Raw genomic sequence first — 22,477 nt, forward strand, 5'->3', positions numbered from 1 at the left:
GGGGTAACGGAGTCAATTCTACTTGTGTACAGCCACTCCAACCTGATGAAGCTGGAACTCGAGTCTTAGACCTAAAATGGGAAGGTCACAGAATAAAGATAAAAGCACTCTGAGAAAGACAGAAGAGTGACAGTGTGGGAAACTAAAAAAAAAAAAAAAGCATACATGTAAGTCAGTGTTCATTTTATTACTAAGAACTTGGTAAATTATAAAGTGCTTTATTTGCCTTGAGAAAACTACAAACAGTTTTTAGAAATATATACAGGATCATTCAGGGCTAGAGAGGAGTCCAGTTTATATGTTAGGGTACAAGCTTATAACTTTTGGAGGACACTGCTCTAACAATACATTTGTGATTGTGTCACTTAATACTAACCAGTACAATCCCCAAGTCCTCCTGTCCCAGATGGTATTGGTCAGGTGATTTGGAGGAGTTACTGAGCGCTTGAGGGATTGCTGCTTTCCTATAAATGATTCCCCATTTGGATTTGGCAAAAACCTCATCCACAGAGTAAAAATTTACATCTGTAATAGGACCCATCACAGTTCACCTGTATAACCACTTGAAATTGTATCACTGTGTGTTCTAAGATGGTCTGTGGTGAATAGAAATTTGGATGTAGACATTATACTTTTGATTCAAAGCAATTATCTCTAGTTTCTCTCTTTTAAGGACTAGTCCTATTCCAATTACGATACTTAATACAAAACTGTTTTCCTAGATCCAAAATAAACTTCACATTGCTGTAGAAGCATGAACATTTTTAATCTCATCAGCATTTTAATTGTGGAATATTAAAAACAAATTTGAAAATGGAAAAAAGATGAAAGCATGTCTGAATTAGAATGAACATGTACTAGCCTATTTCACATATTTTTGAAGTACTGGACATTACTGGTTGTCGTGGCTGGTGGTAAATCCAGAGCGGAAACCTTGTTTGCATATCAACGTAACCTCTCGAGCAAGGCTTTCATCAGAACTAGTTTGAGATGCCTTCTTTCTTGTCTGCCCTTTGGGGCGTCTGGGTGGCTCAGTGGTTTAAGCCTCCGCCTTTGGCTCACGTCGTAATCTTGGGGTCCTGGGATTGAGCCCCACATTGGGCTCTCTGCTCAGCGGGGAGCCTGCTTCCCCTTCCCCCTGCCTGCCTCTCTGCCTACTTGTGATCTGTCAAATAAATTTTAAAAATCTTAAAAAAAAAAAAATTCCTTGTCTGCCCTTCACTGAAAAGCAATGAAATGATCAAAATCTCAAGGCACAAATAGCATTTATCATGGATATTCATTCCTTCCAAAGCACAGGTTCCAAAAAAGACCCCATACACTGGAAAGCCTCTTTATGTGTTTTCTGTAACTCCCTGAGCTGAGCACTTTCCTGTTTTCTGGGGGAGCTGTTAACACTGCAAAGTCAGCTTCTACAGTACGGCCACATCAGGTCAGGAGATTGTCAGAAATGATTCCAGAATCAAGAGCTGTTCTTCACTAGCTTGGTCACTTTTACAGTTGAACAGATGAATAAATGCGTCTATCAAGTCTTCAACACACTCCGTGATAGGAACCACAGAATTCTGTTTGGCTCTGACGGGTAACGTAGCTCATCACTCTGGCTTTCTCGCATCCCCAGAAAACTAGTTGTTAACCAGCAACTGTCCAAGACTTGTGATAGCTACTGCCATTTTTTTCCCCCTAAAAATCTGATAAAAGCTCTGTGAACTATCAATTGAGAGATCCTGTACCTGTCTAATGAAGTTTTTAACTTTTAAATTTTGTTGACGTACAGTGCAATACTGGTTTCTGGGTTTAATAAACTTCTTGAAAAAGATCTCAGAGCATTTTTTTAAAAAGATTTTATTTATTTGACAGAGAGAAAGAGCACGAGTAGGCAGAGAGGCAGGCAGAGAGGGGGTAGGGAAGCAGGCTCCCTGCAAGCAGAGAGCCCAGTGCGGGGCTCGATCCCAGGACCCTGAGATCATGACCTGAGCCGAAGGCAGAGGTTTAACCTGCTGGGCCACCCAGGTGCCCCAAGAGATCTGAGAGCATTTTAAACTGTTGGGCAGGATAAGGTATCAGGCATTAACCCTGGTTTTCAATCTACTTTATTACTTCCCTAATGAAAAGCAGCAGGGCACAAACAATCCAAGGACAACCCCTTTGGGGCCCATCTTTCAACCCCCTCCCCTGACCCCCAGCTCCTATGACAGGGTGGCCCTGCATTCTGCCCGAGAAAGCAATCACAAGAGGACAGAGGTTTGAGAGAAAAAATAGAGCTGTTCAAGAGTAAAGATGAGTTGCAAGGTAAATCGACTGCCTACTGCAGACCTTATAGAATTAATCAGCTAGAAGGCTCGAAGTTGTTTAAGATGGTAAGATAACAACATTAAATTTATTATACTCTTTTAGTTAGTAATTGACTTTTAAAAAGGTAAAGAAAACTGGTTCCTAGATGATAACTGAGTCGTGAGCTGTGACAATGAGTTAATTTTAAAAAGTCTGAGACCTTGTGTGGGAGTGAAAAAACAGGGATTTTTTTCATCCGGCTCCAGTGAAAATGGTCAGAATTTCACAGGTGAACTGAATGTGTGCCTACCGTCCGAGGACTAAGTATGGATTGACACTTCGAAAATTACCTTCAGTATATTAAAAATGAGATTGTTTCATGATGTAACTACTGATCAAAAAAGGTAGTAACTTTTAAATACTACTCCTGGAGGCCAGGCCGGCTGCTGCAGTCCAGGCAAACTGTAACTGGTTGTCCTGTTTCATTTAGGTCAATCAGAATCCCATTAAAGGTTTTCATAAATGATAAAACTTACCTTAAAAACTAAAGCATGACCAGAAAATATGCTCAAACACTGATAATTAAATTCAATGAAACAGTCAGTTGGTCGGACAAATAGATACATATTCTACAGTTACTTACATGCTGCCAGAGACAGACCTGCAGATTTGTAAGACCCCAATGTTGTAACTGGCTCCCATCCAAACTCCCTACATCAGATCCATACAAGCAAAGCTTAAGGAGACACCAGGTAAAGTCTTGATATTTTCCCACCAAATTCACAGTGTATTAAGGAACTAGCTTGGCAGGTTATTAGTGACTAGTAAAAACCTTCCAACTTTTGAGAATCCCCACGGACTGTTTGGCAACATCTATAATTTAAGAAAACAGCTACAAAAACCTCAATTAGAAAGTGAGAAAGGACAACACAGCCCTTACCATTAAGGTCTTTACACTTTAATCTCCATTCATTCACAACTTTTGAGCTACCAAGTGGTATTAGCACTTACTAATCTAGTTTGGACTAGATTTTCCCACAATGTTCCATTTTCTCCCTAGTGTTGACAATTTTACTTGGTTTGGTCTTTGCTCCCAAATACTAGAATTAGAGACAGTCTTTAAACAGTGACGTTGCAAATTTCTTAAGGTTTCTCCTTTATTCCATCCTGTTATCCACAGCAGGAGTTGAGAGATGGACTTACATAATAACGGAGAGTTCTCCCGCAGGGAGGGGGACTACATCACACCAGAAAATAACTCAACTACAATTTCCATACAACGTAAGACACTGAAGTGTTTGTGGACTACTCCAAGATGCCGAATCAAGGAAATATGCTGACTTAACACGGATGAAAAGGATGGAGCTGGTATTTCAGCTACAAAGGGCAAGGCAAACAGACCTGTTCTAGCCATTTAGAAGTTACTCAAAAAAACCCAACGCAATTGAGTAGAAAGGAAAAACCAAAAATACTGTAAGCACTGTGAACAACATTCTTGCATTGTAGTGATACACAAACCTCATTTTTCTCAGGTGGCACAATCAAATTCAATGTGCACTGATGAGAGATTGAAGTCCTTTCAATATAGTTTTTAAAATGATACAATTAAATTAACAAATTGTGTTCTGATTATTCTAAAGAAAAGAAGGCTAGAAGGACAGGGAATGTAGTATGAACCCAAGGCAGTCCTCAGAACTCTTATCTAAGACGTCAGCAACAAACGGAGTGTGAAGATTTAGTGACAAGTCTTATTCTTATTTTTGGACGATAATACCTTCAAGATGGCATTTTTATTAGCTTCATACCTTCTCATTTGCAATTCTAGGTTTTGAAGTGCCTTTTCCCCAAACATAAGTTCTTTCTCCCCATTTTTGTGTACTATTTAAAAGAAACTTTTGTGTTGTAACTTAGAAGCTGTGAGTAAATGCTTTATCATTCTTTCCAAATAATTACTAAATTGAGAACGAATGTCATCAGAGATTATTCCCCTAAAATAAAAAAGGGAGAATGACCGCCCTAAGAATTATCTGAAAATGGGATACACTTTCCCTTTTATTCAAAACTTACTACACATTGTTGGTATACCTTTTAAAGTAAGTCTGATTTAAAAAAAAAAAAAAAATGTTTTTAAACCTCACCTATTTCTTAAATGTTTGACATCTTTTTTCTTAATAGTCTTTCAAATGAATCAAAACTCAAATCTAAATACCTCAGCCCTTTTTTTCAACCATATATGAATAAACTCATAGGACCCTGAACATATACAACCACAGCAGTTTTTGTTGTTGCTCATATACACCATTAAGTGACTTCAAGTGCAATGAAAAACTATAGCACTTACTTCCGGATCAGTTCACATTCAGTCTGCAAGCTTTTGTCTTTTTTCATAAGTATATACAAACTGATCCCAAACACATTAAAGTACATCCGTGCATTAAATCCCTGCGCATTTCGCATAAAGAGAAGTAGAAAAAAAGTCAAACATGTTCTAGTGCTCAATGTAAACATTTTGAACTATTAATTATTTATTAATTTTCCTTAAAGTACTTAGGAGTGTGTGTCACATATTCAAAGTTAACCTTAGGAATAGCACCATGACCAAAAAAACCCATAAAAGTGATTCTCACTACAATCCCTTAGTTTTACTTCAGAACTTGAGAAGCTACCACTGTCAACCATATCTTCAAAGTCATGAGGCCAAATTCTTGGTTTGTTTTTTTTCCAGGTGAAACCCAAATACTGCTTTCTATACACAAAGGTCTAACAGTTTAAGACAAAAAGAAAAATTAGTAATTGGTTGACCAGCCAATCTATGACCAATTAATTCAGTCCAAAAGATAAGAATAGTTCTACTGATGAAGGCTAATGATCAAAGTCTCATTCTACCAAAAGAATTTATGTATTTATGAACATATTCTATATTTGTATTTATGGATTTTTTTGGTACCTTTTTGCAGATGATGGTAAACATGGAGTTATAACCCTGAGAATAGATATAAAACTGAGAAGCTTTAGAAGAGTTTAAATAAATTAATGGATAGGACATCTACCACCATTGCTTAAAACTAGGGAAGTAAAGAACATTCCATTAATGTTTTCAGGTCAAGAGTCAAGGCCAATTCTCCTGAATCACTCTCTCTACCATATACTCAACATGAACTCTAATAAGAAGAGCTTCATAGTTTTGAAGTAATCACAGCTCTCTCAACAACAAAGGATGGGTAGGTCTATCCCACCTACCGCAACTGGGTAATGTCCAAAAATATCCTTCCCCTTACATCAAAGTACCTTCTACCATGTCGAATGAACAGATAACTGAAAAGTAACAACACTTAAGAACATTCTCTAACACTGAACCAGAGTCTGATGCTTTTCCATACCTGCCACCCTTTAGGATACACAGGAGAAAAACGTTAATTTTGTCTGGAACCAAACACAGGGCCAATAAATAACAAAGGTGGGAGTACTGTAACATACTCCTTCGCTACAAAATATGTAAACCATTTGAATCAAGTCCATCTTCAGGCACAAACAAGCTAGGAATGGCCACCGACACTGTATGGAGTAGCACAACCTATCAAGCAAAAATATTTGGCTCGAAAATAAGTGTACTTATTTATGTATTTGATGATGTGATAGAAGTTTCACTTTAAATGGATTTCAAAATTATTTTCCCACAACACATGACAGTTTCTTAGATTTAAACTAGAGGTCACTAGTAAAGATACACTTAGTTGCCCCCGCAAAGAACACCTGGGATTGCACATGGCAGCAGTAAGCTAAAACAAAGAGACAGAGAATGACGTTTAACTGTTTTCCTACATAAATGAGATTTGTGATTGCACTCTTAACAAAACAACTCTACAATCTCAGTGGAAAGGAGGGGAAACTACATATAATTTAAATACTCTCTTGGCCCTGTACACTCTATTAAAGAACACACTTTTCCTAAATCTAAGGCACACAAACTCCTCTATTTCACAGAGTAAGACTATGGAAGACCAAGATTTTGGTTAAATCCCTTACACAGAAACCAGGAGATCTTGAAAAGACAAATTATATAGCATTCTGTTAGTGCACAATTGAAAAGAAAATGCTAGGACTATGGTCTGGGCCTTAGAGGTTTAAAATATACAATCAAAACATTTTAAAAAATAATTTACCAGCACTTTATAAATTCAAGTTTATAAAATAAAAGTGATGACGTTTTCCTTAAAAATAAAGAAAAAGAGAAAAAAGACCCAACAGCATTTGGAAAGAAACCATTTCAATGAAAATGACCAAATCTAGTATAATGCATTCTGCTCAAGTAGCCAGGGGAAGGGGGGGGGGGGGGGAGGAGTGGTAGGTACCTCGCCTACTAATCATGGTTACACCTCCCATGATTATAATGTCAGTATGCACATAATATGTATGAAGAATCTGTAAACATTGGCCACGTGAAACTGTTCGACTACAACAGGAAAGGGGTTAGAAACTACCACCTCTTGACGGGTTCAGGAAGTAACTGCGTGACACTTGCTACCATGAAAGTAATGCTTATCGGTTTCGATAACCAGGATGTCTAGTGTTGAACAGAGTTCAAATTCTTGCTATCTGTAGTTAAATACTGTCAAAGTAGATCTGCCCCCAAAATGAAGCATATTTTGGCACCTGTGCTGAGCGCTGCTACAAAGGCAAGCAAGTGCAAATAAAGATAACAGTCATGATTTAGTCACATTCATAACTTTTCATAGAAAAATATAAATATATTCCCTGAATTGTAGGACAAAAAATAATTTCAACAACCAACTTTCACCATAAATTCCAGTCCATTTCCTCTTTCAATGAACTGGCTTTCTGTCAAGGTCATAAGGTGCAATCATCCAAATCCAACACATTTTCTAAGCTTCTGTCATCATCCCCATCATGGTATCTCACGGTCCTTCTGCCCTGATTTCTCGTTTTGATTTTCGAACGTCGAAGACCTCTTTTCGATTGTGCATAGTCCAAGTCCTCCCAGTCGTTATCGTCCACACTCAGCCTAGGCCGTTTGCTCTGTCTCTGCCGCCTCGCGCCTCGAGCTGCGGCCGCGGCACAAGCTTTACCTTTTCTCGCCGCTTTTGCTTTTCCTCTCGTTTTCCTCTTTTTGGCTTTCGCGTCACCGGCACAGTCCACGTCGGATTCAGTCACAGACGCCAACTCGGAGTCGGACCCGGGGCCGCCTCCGGGCGCCGCCGCCGCCGCCGCCGCCGGCGGGCCGCGGTCGGGCTCGGGCCGCAGCCTCTTCCTCTGCGCGTCGGCCTCGGCCGCTGCCTGCGCCGCCCGCAGCGCCTTGGTCGAGCTGCACGGCGCCTTCCCGTAGGTCCGGAGCCGCCGGCCGTTCCACCGGCGCAGCCCGTAGTTCAGGTCGTCCTCAAAGGCGTTCTCGGCGCTCGCCTTCTGCGCCAGAGCGGCCCCCGCGCGGCCCGGCGCACCCGCCTCTCCCCCGGGCACGTGGCTTGGCCACGGCTCCGCCGAAGCCCCGGCCGAGCAACTCCCGGCGTGCGAGGGCGCAGCGTCGGCCCCGGGGCTCCCGCGCCTGCTCCTGGGCTCGGCGCTCGGCAGCCCGTCGGAGCCCGAGTCGCCGCGGGGAGACGGACGGTCGCCGGCGCGCGGCTCGCTGGGCCCTGGCCGGCCGCCGTCTCCCTCGGAGCCGCTCGCCGTCTTCCCAGCGGGCGCGCGGGCGGCAGCGAGGGGCTTTCTCCGGCCGTTTCTGCTCCTGGGGCGCGCGCCGTCTACGCGGACGTCCTCCGCGTCACTCCCGAGCTTGGTCTTACCGGCAGCGGCGGGCGCCCGTCTTCGCCGAGTCCTGAGGAGACCCGTTTTGGCTTTTGAGGCCTTCTTAGCCTTCGAACGGCTGTCCGAGTCACTGGAACAGACCCTTTTCCTGGAAGCCTTCCTGCTTTGCCCATGGTCCTGCGACGCGGGATCTACGAATTAAAAACGAAGAGCATCCTGTGAATCCGCAGGGGCGCGTGCGCAGGGATCCCTGCCCGTCACTCCAGGCCAGCGGAGCTGGCATTCCCCGGCCGCAGCACCGGTCACCGGCCCAGCGCGCTGCCAGCGCCGCCGCCCCGGGCCCTGCGACACACAGACACAACACACCGCACACAGACGTTTTATTTACACGAATACACACTAACTTCTCCGCACTCGTGCCCTAGCGAACGCAAACTCATCACTGACCCTCGGCCTCCCTGAAACTTTTCCACTTCACAACACTGAAGTCACGCCAACACCCTTAATCTTCGCTTTGGCCGCCACCTGCCAAGAATACACCCTTAAATCAACAGGCGGTCCCCCCCATGCTCCAGAGTTCTTCTGAGGCAAGTGGACAAGAATGACAGCCAGGCTCACAGAAAACATGCAGACCCAACGAGCCGCTACACGTCAAGCTCGGAGAGCAATTTCCTGACCCACAGGCCAGCTGGGGGGGCACTCTGCTGGGGGCTGCTGCTGTCAGTCTTACGCATCCCTTCCAAGCAAACAGTCCTACCCTTTTCTTTCCTCCTCTTAAACTGACACCACAGCTTATAAATGTGCTTGCCTCTGCTTTCCTGAAACCCACAGCCAATACAAGAAGTGAAATCTCACCAGAAACAGCTGTTAAGGTCAAGACTGCCTGTTATGTGAATAAAACTAAACATGTTTGGCAACCAGTTATGCGTGCACACAGAACATCAGGGATGCACAGAACAGACGGAGAACGCATGCGATGGACAGAAAATCACCGGTGAAGAGAAGTTTCATGGGGGGAACAAAAAAACAAAGCTCTAAGGAGAGAAGAACAGTGAGAACACGCCAGTAAGCCAAGATTACATATTATGAATTACCTTTCATAAAATTGTTTGGTTTTCCTTTTGTATTGTCATCATCTGAATCCAAATCAGTCTCAGATACATGATCTGAGAAACACTGGGACCCGGCAGTGGGTTCACACTTCGAACCCCCTCTAACCAGGTTCATTTCCATTCTGTGGTAGCTGCCACCTTCTCGATCTTGCTCTTCAGATTCCGAGTCCTCTGAATCACTGAAGATCTTTGCTTTTTTAAGGAAAGTAAGATTCTTGCGACCTGTGTTGTATTTCCTACCAGCATACTTTCTTGGTTCAGAATCTGCTTCCTCCTCTTCCTCTGAGATGCTCTCTGCCTTAAGTTTCTGCCCAGAGGTGGATGGACCAGCAGTTCTATTATGTACATTATCGGAATCATGACTTTTAGAGTCTTCATCAGAAGACTCTATTTTCAGGAATTTAGTTTTAGAAGTTGCTGGAGCATGCGACTTATACCCATTAGCATGCCAATTCTTGCGGGCTACTCGCAAATCACTTTCTGACTCTGAATCCCCATTTTCAGACTCATTCACAGTATTCTGGGCAGCATGAGAACTGAACAGTGGTAATGGCTGATTTCGGTCTTTTAGTTCCTCTTCTTCAATTTCAGACTTTAAGCTCTGATCATCTTCGGAATTATGTAGTAATTTTTTTCTAGCCACAGCAGAAGCATTACGGTGAGGCAACTTACGGCCAGAACAGACACTTTCAGAGCTAGAGTTCTCCTCTACATCACTCATGAGCTTTATCTTATTGGCAGCCACGGCAGCACACTTTCGTAGCACTTTTCGGTTATTTCCAGCCTTGGCTTTTAGACTTTCACGGGTCTCCACTGAATTGTTATCAGAGTCACTTAAATAGACTCTCTTTCGAGTGGCTTTCCTGCCACATCCGTTCTCTAAAGAAACTGGACCTAGAAATAAAGTAGCAATAAGATTAGGAAAGTCTTCCTTATTTCAACATTTTTTTAAAAAATTTATTATTTTAGAACAGATGTTCCCTACCTTTTAATGCCAAAACAGATTTCCCGTCTAGATCTAAAAAGCCCTAAGGATGGGGGTGCCTGGGTGTATCAAGTTAACTGTCTGACTCTTGATTTCAGCCCAGGTCATGATCTCAGGGTTGAGAGACCCAGCCCTGCCTTGTGCTGGGTGTGGAGCCTGCTTAAGATTCTCTCCCTCTCACCCTCGATCATGCATCCTCCACTCCCAAAAAAACCCCAAACCACAACAAAATAAAAAACAGAAACAAAAAAACAGCCCTAAGGATGAAACAGAAGAGAGCCCAGAATAAACCCACACCTACACAGTCAATTAATTTACAAGAGAAGAGGCAAGAATATACAACGAAGGACAGTCTCTTGAACAAACAGTGCTGGGGAAACCCAGCAGCCGACCAGCAAAAACATGAAATGAGATTACTATCTTACACATACACAAAAAATTAACATAAAAATGGATTAAAGACTTGAATGTAAGATCTGAAACCATAAACTCTCCTAAAAGAAAACACAGGGTTGGTCTAAGCTCCTTAACACTGATCTTGCCAATGATGGTTTTTTTTTTGATCTGACACCAAAAGTAAAGGCAATAAACCCAAGAATTAACAAGTGGGACTACATCAAACTAAAAGCTTCTGCACAGCAAAAGAAATCATCAACAAAATAAAAAGGCAACCTACTGATACATGCAAATCATGTATATGATAAGGAGTTAACTGTTCAAAATATTTAAAGACCTCATACAGTTCATCAGCAAAAAACAATCTGATTAAAAAATGCAGAGACATTTTTTAAAATGCAATCTGATTAAAAAATGAGTAGACATTTTTCAAAATATGGCTCACAAATAATGGGCAAAAGAATGCGAAAAGATATTCAACACCACCAATAAGGGAAATGCAAATCAAAACCACAGTGAGATGTCATCTCACACCTGTCAGAACAGATAAAATTACACAGGAACAACAGATGTTGGCGAGAATGCAGAGAAAGGGGAACCCTCATGCACTGCTCCTGGGAATGCTAGCTGAGGCAGGCACTGTGGAAAAAAGTACAGAGGGTCCTCAGAAGGTTAAAACTGTAACTGCCCTATGATCCCACAACTGCACTACTAGGTACTTATCTAAAGAAAATGAACCACTAACTTAAAAAGGTATCCACACCCCAATTTCACTACAGCATTATTTACAAAAGCCAAGATAAGGAAACAACCAAGGCACCCATTGGCGGATGAATGGAAGAGATAATGTGGTGTATCTCTACAACAGAGTTTTATTCGGTCGTTAAAAAATGGAATATTTGTGACAACAAGGATAGACCTTGAAGGTATTCATACTAAGCAAAGTAAGTCGACAGAGATAGACAAATACTGTATAATTGCACTTGTATGTGGAACCTAACACACAAAATAACCAAAACAAACTAAGAACCAAGCTCACTGATCAGAGAGCAGATCTGGTGGGGGAGGAGTGGTGAAGGAGATCAAAGACACGAACTTCCAGTTATAAGACACAGGGATGCAATGTACAGCATGATGACCACAGCTAGTGCTCCTGCATATCTGACAGCTTCTAAGAGTGAATCTTAAAAGTCCTCTTCACCAGAAATAAAGAAAAACTTTAACTATGTATAATAACTGACTGTAACTGTATTATTGTGATCATTCTGCAGTACATACAAATACCAAATCATTATGTTGTACCCCGGAAATATAATGTTGTATGTGTCAATTCTATCACAATTTTTAGAAAAATCTAAAATGGTGGGACACCTGGGTGGCTCAGCAAGTTTAAGCATGTGCCTTCAGTTCAGGTCATGATCTCAGGGTCTTGGGATCGAGTCCCTCATCAGGCTTATTGCTCGACAAGGAGCCTGCTTCTCCCCTTGCTTATGCTCGCTCTCTTCCTTTCTCTCTCTGGCAAATAAATAAAATCTTAAAAAAAAAAATCTAAAAAAGACCTTTAACCATATGTGTAGATACATTAAAACAATAAACCATTCTATGCTTAACTTAGGGATTCCCTTGATAAACACTCCTCCAAAGTACCAACCACTGAGTGTCTTACCACTTTTCCTCTGAGCAGCTCTGGTTCTTGTCACCCTGAGACTACTGCTTCTGGCCAGCCCACTACGTAAGGAAGCTTCACGCGGTCTTGACCTCTCTTTGCTTTCCTCTGAACTATTAGAAGCTGAAGATGAAGAGGTACCTAAGGAATCTTCCATTTCACTTTCTAAGAAAAAATAAAGCATCACCAGTTCGTCACACATATTCTCTCTGTTTCATAACAACAAGCTAAAAGCAGATTCTCAAAATACTTAGAGGAGATTATGTTTTTAAAAACTGTTTCAAAGAACAGGTCATAAAATTCTGGCATTAAAAAGTATGTCATCAGCATTCCAAATTCAGTTTTTTCTCTGCAAGGACCATATTGAATCCTGGATTGGATTCAGTAAATACAGTTTACGTATTCCTTAAACTTCCATTTAGAAATGTAATTAGCCCCCATCCACTTCTGTCCTGAGACCGGTATTTCCTTCAGGATAGACAACTGCTGTGTAGTCCCATGTCAGTGGACACACTGTGTGGACAGTGGACAGTGTGTCCACCGACAGGCCTTGTGCTAGTAGTAAACCCTGTAAGAGCACAGTGGAACCACACGTGCTTTCAGCTCAAGAGCCATTTCGACCTGTTCCACTGCAAAGGGGGAGGGAAGGACAGAAACAAACAAGATAAATGACTTGAAGAGTACATGTCACTTGTCCCCATCGACCTCACTGAGTGAGTGCGCGCTCCAGTGCGAACACGGCCCAGAGAAGCTTCCCGCTTTCGTCTACTCCATCCTTACAAACGTATCACAGAGCGAAAGTTTCATCAAAGTGAGTGGGAGCATGTTGCTAAAAGATAAAATTTTGCTCCACAAATACAACCCCAACTCTGTGTTAAAGTGGCTGCGTTAGGACACGAGTCACCAAGTTGTGTTTCTGTCTCTGAAACTGCTCTGCCATTTGCCATTCTGCCTGTCCCTATTCTATTCCGGTCCACTTCCCAGCACACTGACTAGGTTTCTAGATTCTTCCCTTTCCCTGCATATTACTGCCAAACTGACTGATCTTCCTGAAACAGAATTCATCATGTGATTCCCTTACTCATCCAGGGACCCAAATAAATAATCCAAATTCTTCTGCAAGGCTTGCCACTCTACACTGCATTCTACCTCTTTGGTCCTATTATTTTAAGTCATAGTAATTAGTCATCAAAATCACTCAGAGCAACAGGGAAGTATACACCCACCACAGCCTCATTCCCACAGTGCTAAAAAAGGTTTAGGATTAGCTTTGGTTACACTACCAAAGAGCCAAGAACCATAAGCAGCTTGGAATTTACTAGGCTAACATGATGATGATAATGATGTGTTTTTTTAAAAAAAGAAGAAAAAAAAGCATCTTATTTTGTATATTAAGTGTGATATTTATATCCCATTATTTAAAATAGAGAAGATTCAAGTTTGCATAGAATGCAACTGCACCATTTGCAAAGACTAGCACTTATCAAACATATAGTAACTGCTGCAATTTTGTTACTTTTGACTCTTTTGAATACAATTTCCTCAACTGTTAGGACAGTCTTATTTATTCCTTCCTCTGAAGGCACAGTAACTGGCAGTGCTACACACAGGAGTGATGGACAGTTAATTAACAATGCTCCCGTCTCACCAGATAACGTGGAGCCATCATGCAGAGTGACAGGCCTACTTCTCCTTCTTTCTGACGATCCTGTTGAATCCGAGGAGTCACCAGACGTCACCCCTGAAGAGACACTAACACTTGTCCTGTGGCTCGCAGAGTAAGCAGCCCTACTGGAGGTAGACTGGGTAGGAGAACCTACCAATTCAGGAATTACTTTTGTCTGAGATTTTAACCGCTTCTGCTTGATATTTCTGGTCAAAGACGGGAACAAAGAAAACAAAATTTAATTAAACCAAGACTTACTTAATCTGAGAATAATTTTATGATTGAAACACTGAAATATTCATTGTTAACATCTTATTCCGACATGGATTACTACGAATATTCTTATTCTAAATTGTACATAATTTTATTCCAAACTGGAGTAATGAACAAATGATCCAAGTAGCAGAGTTATGAACAGAGAATCAGACTAAATGTCAAAGTTCTTTGGAATAAAAGCCAATGTTCATGTAATACAGGCATTCATTCATAATACAAAACTGAGTATCAGTAAAACACAATTTTCTCTCTTGTCTATCTGTTCCTAAACTACAGCATAAGATTAAGAAGAGAAAGCAACAAAACCTAAACAGTAAGAACAGAGGCAAAAAAAAAAAAAAAAGATCAGAACAAGATAGTTTTTTCTAACACCAATCCACTCACTTCTAAGTACCAACGAGTTCACTATGCTGCGTACCTGAGCCATGGATTATGAAGAAAAAGTAGAAGTTTAGGACAATACAGTCTTTGGTTTTTAAATTACAGATCCGGGTTTAATATTCATCTTGAATAATCCTATTTTTGTTTAAAACAAGACAGAGCAGCTTTTAAGAATATCTAATCTGAGCTTAAAAATAACCACAAGGTTCTTTTTTTTTTTTTTTTTTTTTTAAGATTTTATTTATTTGACAGACAGAGATGACAAGCAGGCAGAGAGAGAGAGAAGCAGGCTCCTTGCTGAGCAGAGTGTCTGATGCGGGGCTGGATCCTAGGACCCCGAGATCATGACCTGAGCTGAAGGCAGAGACTTAACCCACTGAGCCACCCAGGTGCCTCAACCACAAGGTTCTTTAAAGCAGCAGCTGTTTTGGGCCACCTGGGTGGCTCAATGCATTAAAGTCTCTGCCTTCAGCGCAGGTCATGATCCTGGGGTCCTGGGATCCAGCCCCACATCAGGCTCTCTGCTCAGCAGGGAGCCTGCTTCCTCCTCTCTCTGCCTGTCTCTCTGCCTACTTGTGATCTCTGTCTGCCAAATAAATAAATCTTAAAAAAAAAAAAAAGCAGCAGCTGTTTTGTCATCATCAGGAAATTTCAAGCTTCTTATGTCAAAATATTAAACTTCCATTACTATCAACTGAGGGACAGACCAATAAATATAAAAAGAAATAGTTACATGCTCATACTCATCATACACTTCATTTTAAAACAGAAAACAAAGTGATAAATACCTACGGATTAAGACTGCTTCCTTTTCATCCTGACTTTTCATTGGCTCAAAAAGAAAGGATTTTTTTTTAAATTAAACTCCTACAATAACCGAAAAACCCAAACTGAGGTTCATTTTATAAAATAAATGGCCCATACTCTCCAAAAATGTCAATTAAGAAGACAAAGGATGAAATTAAAATTCCTGATTAAGACTAAAGAGGGGCACCTGGCTGGCCCAGTCAGTGGACCCTAGGACTTTTGATCTCAGGGATGTGAATCTGAACCCTTCATTGCATGTAGAAATTTACTTAAAAAAACAAAAACAAAAACAAACCTGAAAATAGGATCACGTGAGGATTAAATGAGTTAGTATTCTTTTAAACAACAGACTAAGAAACATATGTATCCATATATATGCAATGCAAGATCCTCCTTTGGGTCTAGATTGGAAAAAAAAAAATTTGCCCTAAGGACGTTATTGGGTCAATGGTAGAGATGCAATAAGGTATGGTTAGAACCTTATTTATGTATTTATTTTTTAGCAAATCCACACTAAGTATTTAGGAGTAAAGGAATAGGATGTCAGAAACATTTTTTTGAACAATTTAGAAAAAAAAAAAAAACCTCACAACAAGATAAAGCAATGATAAAGCAAATGTGACATACTATGAAAAACTGGGGAGTCCAAGCAAGGGGTATAAAGGAGTTCTTTCGATTATTCTTCAGCTTTTCTGTAATTCCAAAATTATTTCAAAATTAAGAGTTGGGGGACGGGTGGGGGGGGGGGCAGGGAGGACTCACACCGTCCACTTCGTAATGCACATCCCGGAATGACAGGCTGCAACGCAGCTCAACAGGCCAAACCCACTCACTGAAGGAGCACGCGTTTCCCTGTTTCAAGGCAGCCGTCAGCCTAAACGAGGGGGCAGGGATGCAAGGGAGACTCTGGCAAACCCTCTCACCCAAAAAGCAAAGATAAAACTGGCAAATCATCCGAAAAAGTCATTTCACAACTCTGGAAGGTAATCACAGGCACTTAACAAATTAAAAAGCATTTATTCAAGAAAACCTTCTGAATCTAAGAAAAAAACTGACTGGAGTTTTGTGTGTGAACACAAATTTTTGACCACTGAGCTATGCTAAGTCAGAGGGAGACATCCAGGAAGACACCCCACCCCCAGCCAATTTCTTTTTTAATTTTTAAAAAGCAGATTTCAGGGGTGCCTGGGTGGCTCAGTGAGTTAAGCATCTGCCTTGGGGTCAGCTCATGATCCTAGGTTCCTGGGATGGAGTCCTGCATCCGGCTCCTTGCTCAGCAGGGGGCCTGCTTCTCCCTTTGCCTGCCATTTCCCCTGCTTGTGCTCACTCGCTCTCATTCTCTCTGGCAAATAAATAAATAAAAATTTTAAAAATAATAATAAGCGGATTTCAGTGGCTTAACACCAGAAAAGACAGACTACAGAACTGGTTTAGGCAACTCACTAAATAAAACCAGCAACAAGCACCATCAGTGAGGGAGAAGGATCAGAATCCAGAGTTTCTATAATACATGAACAAACAGCAACAAGAAAACCCAAAGAGATGGTATTTCCAGAATGGCAACATTATTTTATTAAGTATGTACTGTGTCCAACAAAACAGTACAAGGCCTATCAAGAGTCAAGGAAGTTCGCCCACACAGAGGTAAAAAAGCAGGCAACAGAAACAGTCTCTGAAAGGACCCAGAGGTTGAACTAAAGGTATTTAAATGAAATAATGTTTACAGAATAAAAGCAAGATGACAAGAATATCGATGAAGACATAGAAATTACAAAAAAACAAACATTCTGGAGTTGAAAAGCACAATAAACTAAAACAGATATTCAGAAGACAGGCTCAGCTGTGTCTGTGAGCTGGTACAGGAATCGGAGACCTTGGTAGGTGCGTGCTATCCCATCTGAAGAACAGGAAGAGAAGGGAAAATGGAGAGAACCTCAGAGGCCTGTGGGACACCATCCACCATATCCGCATATGTACAGTAGGAGTCCCCAGATGAGAGGGGAAAGGCAGGAGATATTTGAGTAATGGCCAGAAACCACCCAGATTTGATGAAAAACATTCCTCTAGAAAGCTGGAAAAATGCCTACAAACAACGATAGTCGGGTGCAAAACGAAGACAGAATTTTGAAAGCAGCAAGAGAAAAACCCTTCCGTGTGTACCAGGGAGGGACCGTCAGTAGCGGGATTAGAGCGGACCTCTCATGGGAAACAGACAGAGGTCAGCAGGCAGTGGAAGGCGATACTCCAAATGCGGGGGTGGCGGGGAACAAGCACCGACAACTAGGAATTCTACATCCAGCAAAACTAGTGTCAAACAAAAACCGGTCAGAATGAACTGCTAGCACACCCACCTTAGAAAGACACACTAAAGGACATCGGGCTGCAAAGAAAGGACACCAGAGGGTACTCACTCCACACAAAAAATAAAAACTACTGGGAAAGGTAATCACATAGGTAAATATAATTAACAGTATCAATGATTTCTTTTCTTTTCTTAAGCAATTTTAAAGAAAACTAGCTAAGCCATAGCATGTAAGGATGTAAACTGACAATAACAACACAAAAAAGGGAGGGAGGGAGCTAAACTAGAACACACTTCTTAAGAGAACGGTATGAATCTGAAGGAGGCAGTTCCGAACGGAGATGCAGAGTGCCAGCCCTGAACTCGCAGGAAGACCCCAGCCGTGCATCAGTGCGGATTCCAAAGATGCCCGGATACACACTAAACACGGAATTACTCCGTTTTCACACTGCAACACTCTCAAAGATTCTGAAAATATTAATGTAAGCTAAACAGTCAAAGAAGACAGAACATAGTATCGAATTCCTGATAGAAAATAATTTATAAAAATAAAAAATAAAAAAAATAAAAATAGATAAAATAAATTTTAAAATAACAATAAAATAAATATAATAAAATATAAATTTTGTATTTCTTTACAACTATTCCTCAGAAAAAAATAGGGTGCATAAAGTTTCAATGATATTTCTTTTCCCTTACTCAATCAAATGCTCAAGGATCACACAAAGTAATCACTTAACTCTGCATTAAAAGAAAAGGGTTCTTATGTAATAAATAAAACTTCAATCCTAAGATTTTTAAAATCTGCAGTGTTCATTAAATGCTTTAAAATTAACCTACTTACGAATTCTATAGTAGCTGTATTTATGCAGTGCTTTCAAGTCATAAAAAAACAAATCTTTCTGAATATACTATACTCCTAACCATTTTAGCATAATAAAATTAAAGAAGCATCACCACCTCAAATTTGTCTAATTGCACACAAAGCCTCCAATAACCAATTCACCTGATACTTTTGTTAGCCTGATTGACACCGTTACAATTTTGCCGTCTCTTGAACCTCTGGCTTCTTCGAAGTTTTTCATTGAACTTTTGACCAATTTTAAAATCAGAGGAGATTTTCTTCATTTTTTCTTCAAATAAGGCAGACAATCTCAAGGTCATACTGTAAATCTGCAAGGATATGAAAGCAAAACTAGAACTACAACATACCTTTCAAAATACTTTCACAAAAAAAATGTGTAACACATTGGCTACGTGCAGTCTCTTCTATCACTATTCTAGAAAACGTATGTTCCTTTACCCAATCCCCCCCTTCCTTCAGAGACACAACAACAAACAGGCACCATCAAACATACACCTCTCAGACAAAAAGAAAGTCATTTTAAATCAAGCAATTCTCTGTAATCTAGGACTGATGTCTACATGTCTGTGGTTCTCATTTGGCTCTTCCCGTTTTCCCATTTACATGTACAAATCCAAAAAAAAAAAGGCCCCCTCTCCCAAAGTTAGATGTGAAGCTGGTGGGTTCTAGGATTGCTATTTAGACAGCAAAAGAGCACTGTCTCCTTGGGATGAGAAAACAAAGGCACTTTCACCCTCATCTCCAACTTGCAAAGTGACTGCCTTTGATGCCACCTAAATTACAGACGGAAGGCTATCATGCCCCGGGAGAAGAAAACACACCCTAAAACTTTAACGTGAAAGACTGTGTTCTAACAATTTTTACATTTAAATAGTATCAAATCTTTCACAGAATTCTGCAGTGTGATGTTAAGTGCTACTATAAATAACTGGTATAACTATGTGTTTACAGGAAGTATTCTCAACTCATTCACAATCATTCTTGGAAAATAAGCGAAAAAGTCTAATGTTCAAAAGCTGTGTATCAGTAACTCGGATGCACTTGGCAGAAAAGGTGGAGAGGCTACCATTATAGAATATTTAAAAAAAAAAAAAGTGTGTGGGATACATCAATTTCCTATACACTTTTAAACAAACATGAACATATATGACTTTAAATGTATATTTAAAATATATTTGTATTTAAATATATATATTTAAAATATATTTGAAAATATATGCACACACATGCATATACACAATGTATGTGAAATTCAAAATCCCACTTCATGTTTGACTATTATTTCCAGTATTTTGTGTAACTTGAATTTATTCTTTTCCTTCGCATCTGAATTCTAGTGCAAGTCACCAGTTTCAACAGGTGATGTTTTTTTAATCGTATTTAAGTTCAAAACCTGATTGTCTTAAAAACCATTACTTTCCTATTACCTGTCTTCTCATTAGATTTTACACAAACCTGTAATACATTTGCATTGAACACAAACATTTATCAAAAATAGATATTAATAGCTCTCCAAAATTTTTCATACATGAAAAAAACCACAGAGGTGCCTGGGTGGCTCAGTGGATTGAGCCTCTGCCTTCGGCTCGGGTCATGGTCTCAGGGTCCTGGGATCGGGCCCCGCATCAGGCTCTCTACTCAAAGAGCCTGCTCCCCCCGCCCCGCCTGCTTGTGATCTCTCTCTCTCTGACAAATGAGTAAATTTTAAAAATTTAAAAAATAAAAAAAAACACAGTTACAATCATACACAATGGTGAAAGACGGAAAATCATTCCCCAAAATGAGCAATGAGAAAATACTGCGGGCTTTTACCACTGCACTTTAAATTCTAGCCAGGCTAATTAGGTAAAAAGAGAAATAAAGATCATCTGGATGGTAAAGCTAGAACTGAAACTATCGCTCTTTGCAGATGACATGCTCCATATTCATGGCAACATTCCTCCTAATAGCCAAAAAACAGAAACTATTCAACTGTCCAACAGGAAATGAACAGACAAACAAAATGTGATATAGCCATATGATAGAGTTTTTAGTATTTATTCAGGCATAAAAAGGAATAAAGTTCTCATACGGGATACAACACAGATGAACCTCTCAGATGTCCTGCTGAATGAAAGAAACCCGACACAAAAGACAAATGCTGTGTGACTCCACATACATGAAACATCTAGAATAGGCAGATGCATAGTGACAAAGGACAGGAGACATTACTACCAAGGGCTGAGAGAGGGAGAGAGCACAGAGTTTGCGGAGTACTGCTTGGCAATTAGGGCTTCTGTTTGCATTGACCAAAGAGTTTTGGAAATAGTAGTGATGGTTAAGCAACACTGAATATAATGCCAATACCCTTAAAAGTGGTTAAGACACCCTGGGGATAAAAATACATGTTTATAAAAAATAAAAAATTTTTTTAAAAAAAGGTGGTTAAGACAATAAAGTTAGTTTATATGTATAACCACAACTTTGAAACTCTGATAATACACAAAAATCCAATAAATTGTACACTTTAAATGGGTGAGATGTATGATGTATCTTCAAATATATATTTTTAATTAAAGGGGGAAAGAAGCATGAATGAGATTTGTTCTCTCTCTGGAAAGAAAGTGTCTCACTAATGATGAATACGGACAGTAACACAAGCTTGGGAAAAAGTCAGACTTGACATTAAAGTGATGTTTAAAAATTGATGTTAAATCAATGTTAAATTTGCACACTGAATGCAAGGAAAGAGTTCTCAAATTAAGAATTAAACAGGAGAGTCTGATAAATAATGAAGAGAAAGTGAATTTAAGGCAAAACAGTTAATTAGCAGTGATAATCGCTGATCAGAGATAAGGTGCTACAACATTAATAAGCAAGTGCTTTAGTTTAAGATCTTCTCAAATCATTGTCTTTTTTTAATTACCCAATATACACTGGCTACAAGGGTTTGTGCTATTTGTGAAAATTCGCTGAGTATATGTACCCTCCCTTTTGTACATTTATTATGCTTCAACAAATTTTGAAAAGTTATCCAATGTGTATCCAATGTATCCAACGTGTAACATTTTTATAATACTTCAGGGATGTCCTCTCTATTAGTACTCTAATAAATAAATAAAGAGTAAGAGAGCTCATGTGCCTCCTCTCTGCATCCAAAATACCGGTGTGAGAGCTCATGTGCCTCCTCTCTGCATCCAAAATACCGGTGTGGCGTCAGGAGTCCCACCCCTACTTCCAACCGTTCTTCACTCACTTGCAATATGCTCCCAGCCTCTCTCAGTAAATTTCTAATCCACTTTTCAAGATTCCTACATGTATGAAACACCGGATTTTCTCGTTCTATATATCAATTTCACTGGCAGCCTCACTCCCCCCAATTCCTATTTGTTTATATGACTTCAGGTAAAGTAAACACGAATTGCTGAAGGTACCAACACAGACATTCAGGCTGCAGCAGGGCACTATTCTTACCAGCGGTTGTCTCTCTTCCCACGTATCTGCAACATTCCAACACTGACTGACCAGCAAGTGGAAAATAACCATCAACATAGATTATGCATTTTTTTCTCTGACGACCACTTTTAAAATTACCTTTGATCTTTTGTTTGGTGTATACGCTTTTGCATTGCTAAATATCAACCGGATGTCTTTGCAAAATTCCAAAGGGCTGTCATAATTTCCTGCTTCTAAAGTTTCCCTTACTGTTCCAAAATCCATTGGAGTATCTATAATATCTCGGTAGTCCTAGGTTTTAAAAACAATAATTAGTTCAAAGATTTGATAGCTACTTTTAGAAATCCAAGTGCAACAAATCTCTAAAATATTCAAAAGGTCAGAAGGACACCTTAAGAATCATCCTTAACTTTAAAGAGACCAGATAGACAAAATAAAAAATATACCAAAATGATATACTTGGTAGGATGTGGAATGATTTTTTTTTTTCCTTCTTTACACTCTCATGTAATTGTCAACCTTCCTACAGTAAATTTGTCTATTTTTTAAAAA

At 40.1% G+C, this 22,477-nt stretch overlaps 1 protein-coding gene across 2 annotated transcripts in view; it reads right to left on the reverse strand.

The window, feature by feature from the left end:
- Window positions 1-202: 202 nt before the first annotated feature.
- Window positions 203-22,477, reverse strand: part of BRWD1 (bromodomain and WD repeat domain containing 1) — a 108,145-nt gene continuing 85,870 nt past the window's right edge. For both annotated transcript variants that reach the window (XM_059392358.1, XM_059392357.1), the window contains exons 36-41: window positions 22,064-22,216; window positions 18,632-18,798; window positions 13,842-14,065; window positions 12,194-12,358; window positions 9,129-10,040; window positions 203-8,225 (exon numbers count right to left, since the gene is read on the reverse strand). In XM_059392358.1, coding sequence (XP_059248341.1) covers window positions 7,123-8,225; window positions 9,129-10,040; window positions 12,194-12,358; window positions 13,842-14,065; window positions 18,632-18,798; window positions 22,064-22,216 — 2,724 coding nt within the window. In that variant the 3' untranslated portion in view covers window positions 203-7,122. The remainder of the gene's footprint in view (window positions 8,226-9,128; window positions 10,041-12,193; window positions 12,359-13,841; window positions 14,066-18,631; window positions 18,799-22,063; window positions 22,217-22,477) is intronic.

The sequence above is a fragment of the Mustela nigripes genome, chromosome 2 (assembly GCF_022355385.1).
Source record: "Mustela nigripes isolate SB6536 chromosome 2, MUSNIG.SB6536, whole genome shotgun sequence".
Classification (NCBI taxonomy): domain Eukaryota; kingdom Metazoa; phylum Chordata; class Mammalia; order Carnivora; family Mustelidae; genus Mustela; species Mustela nigripes.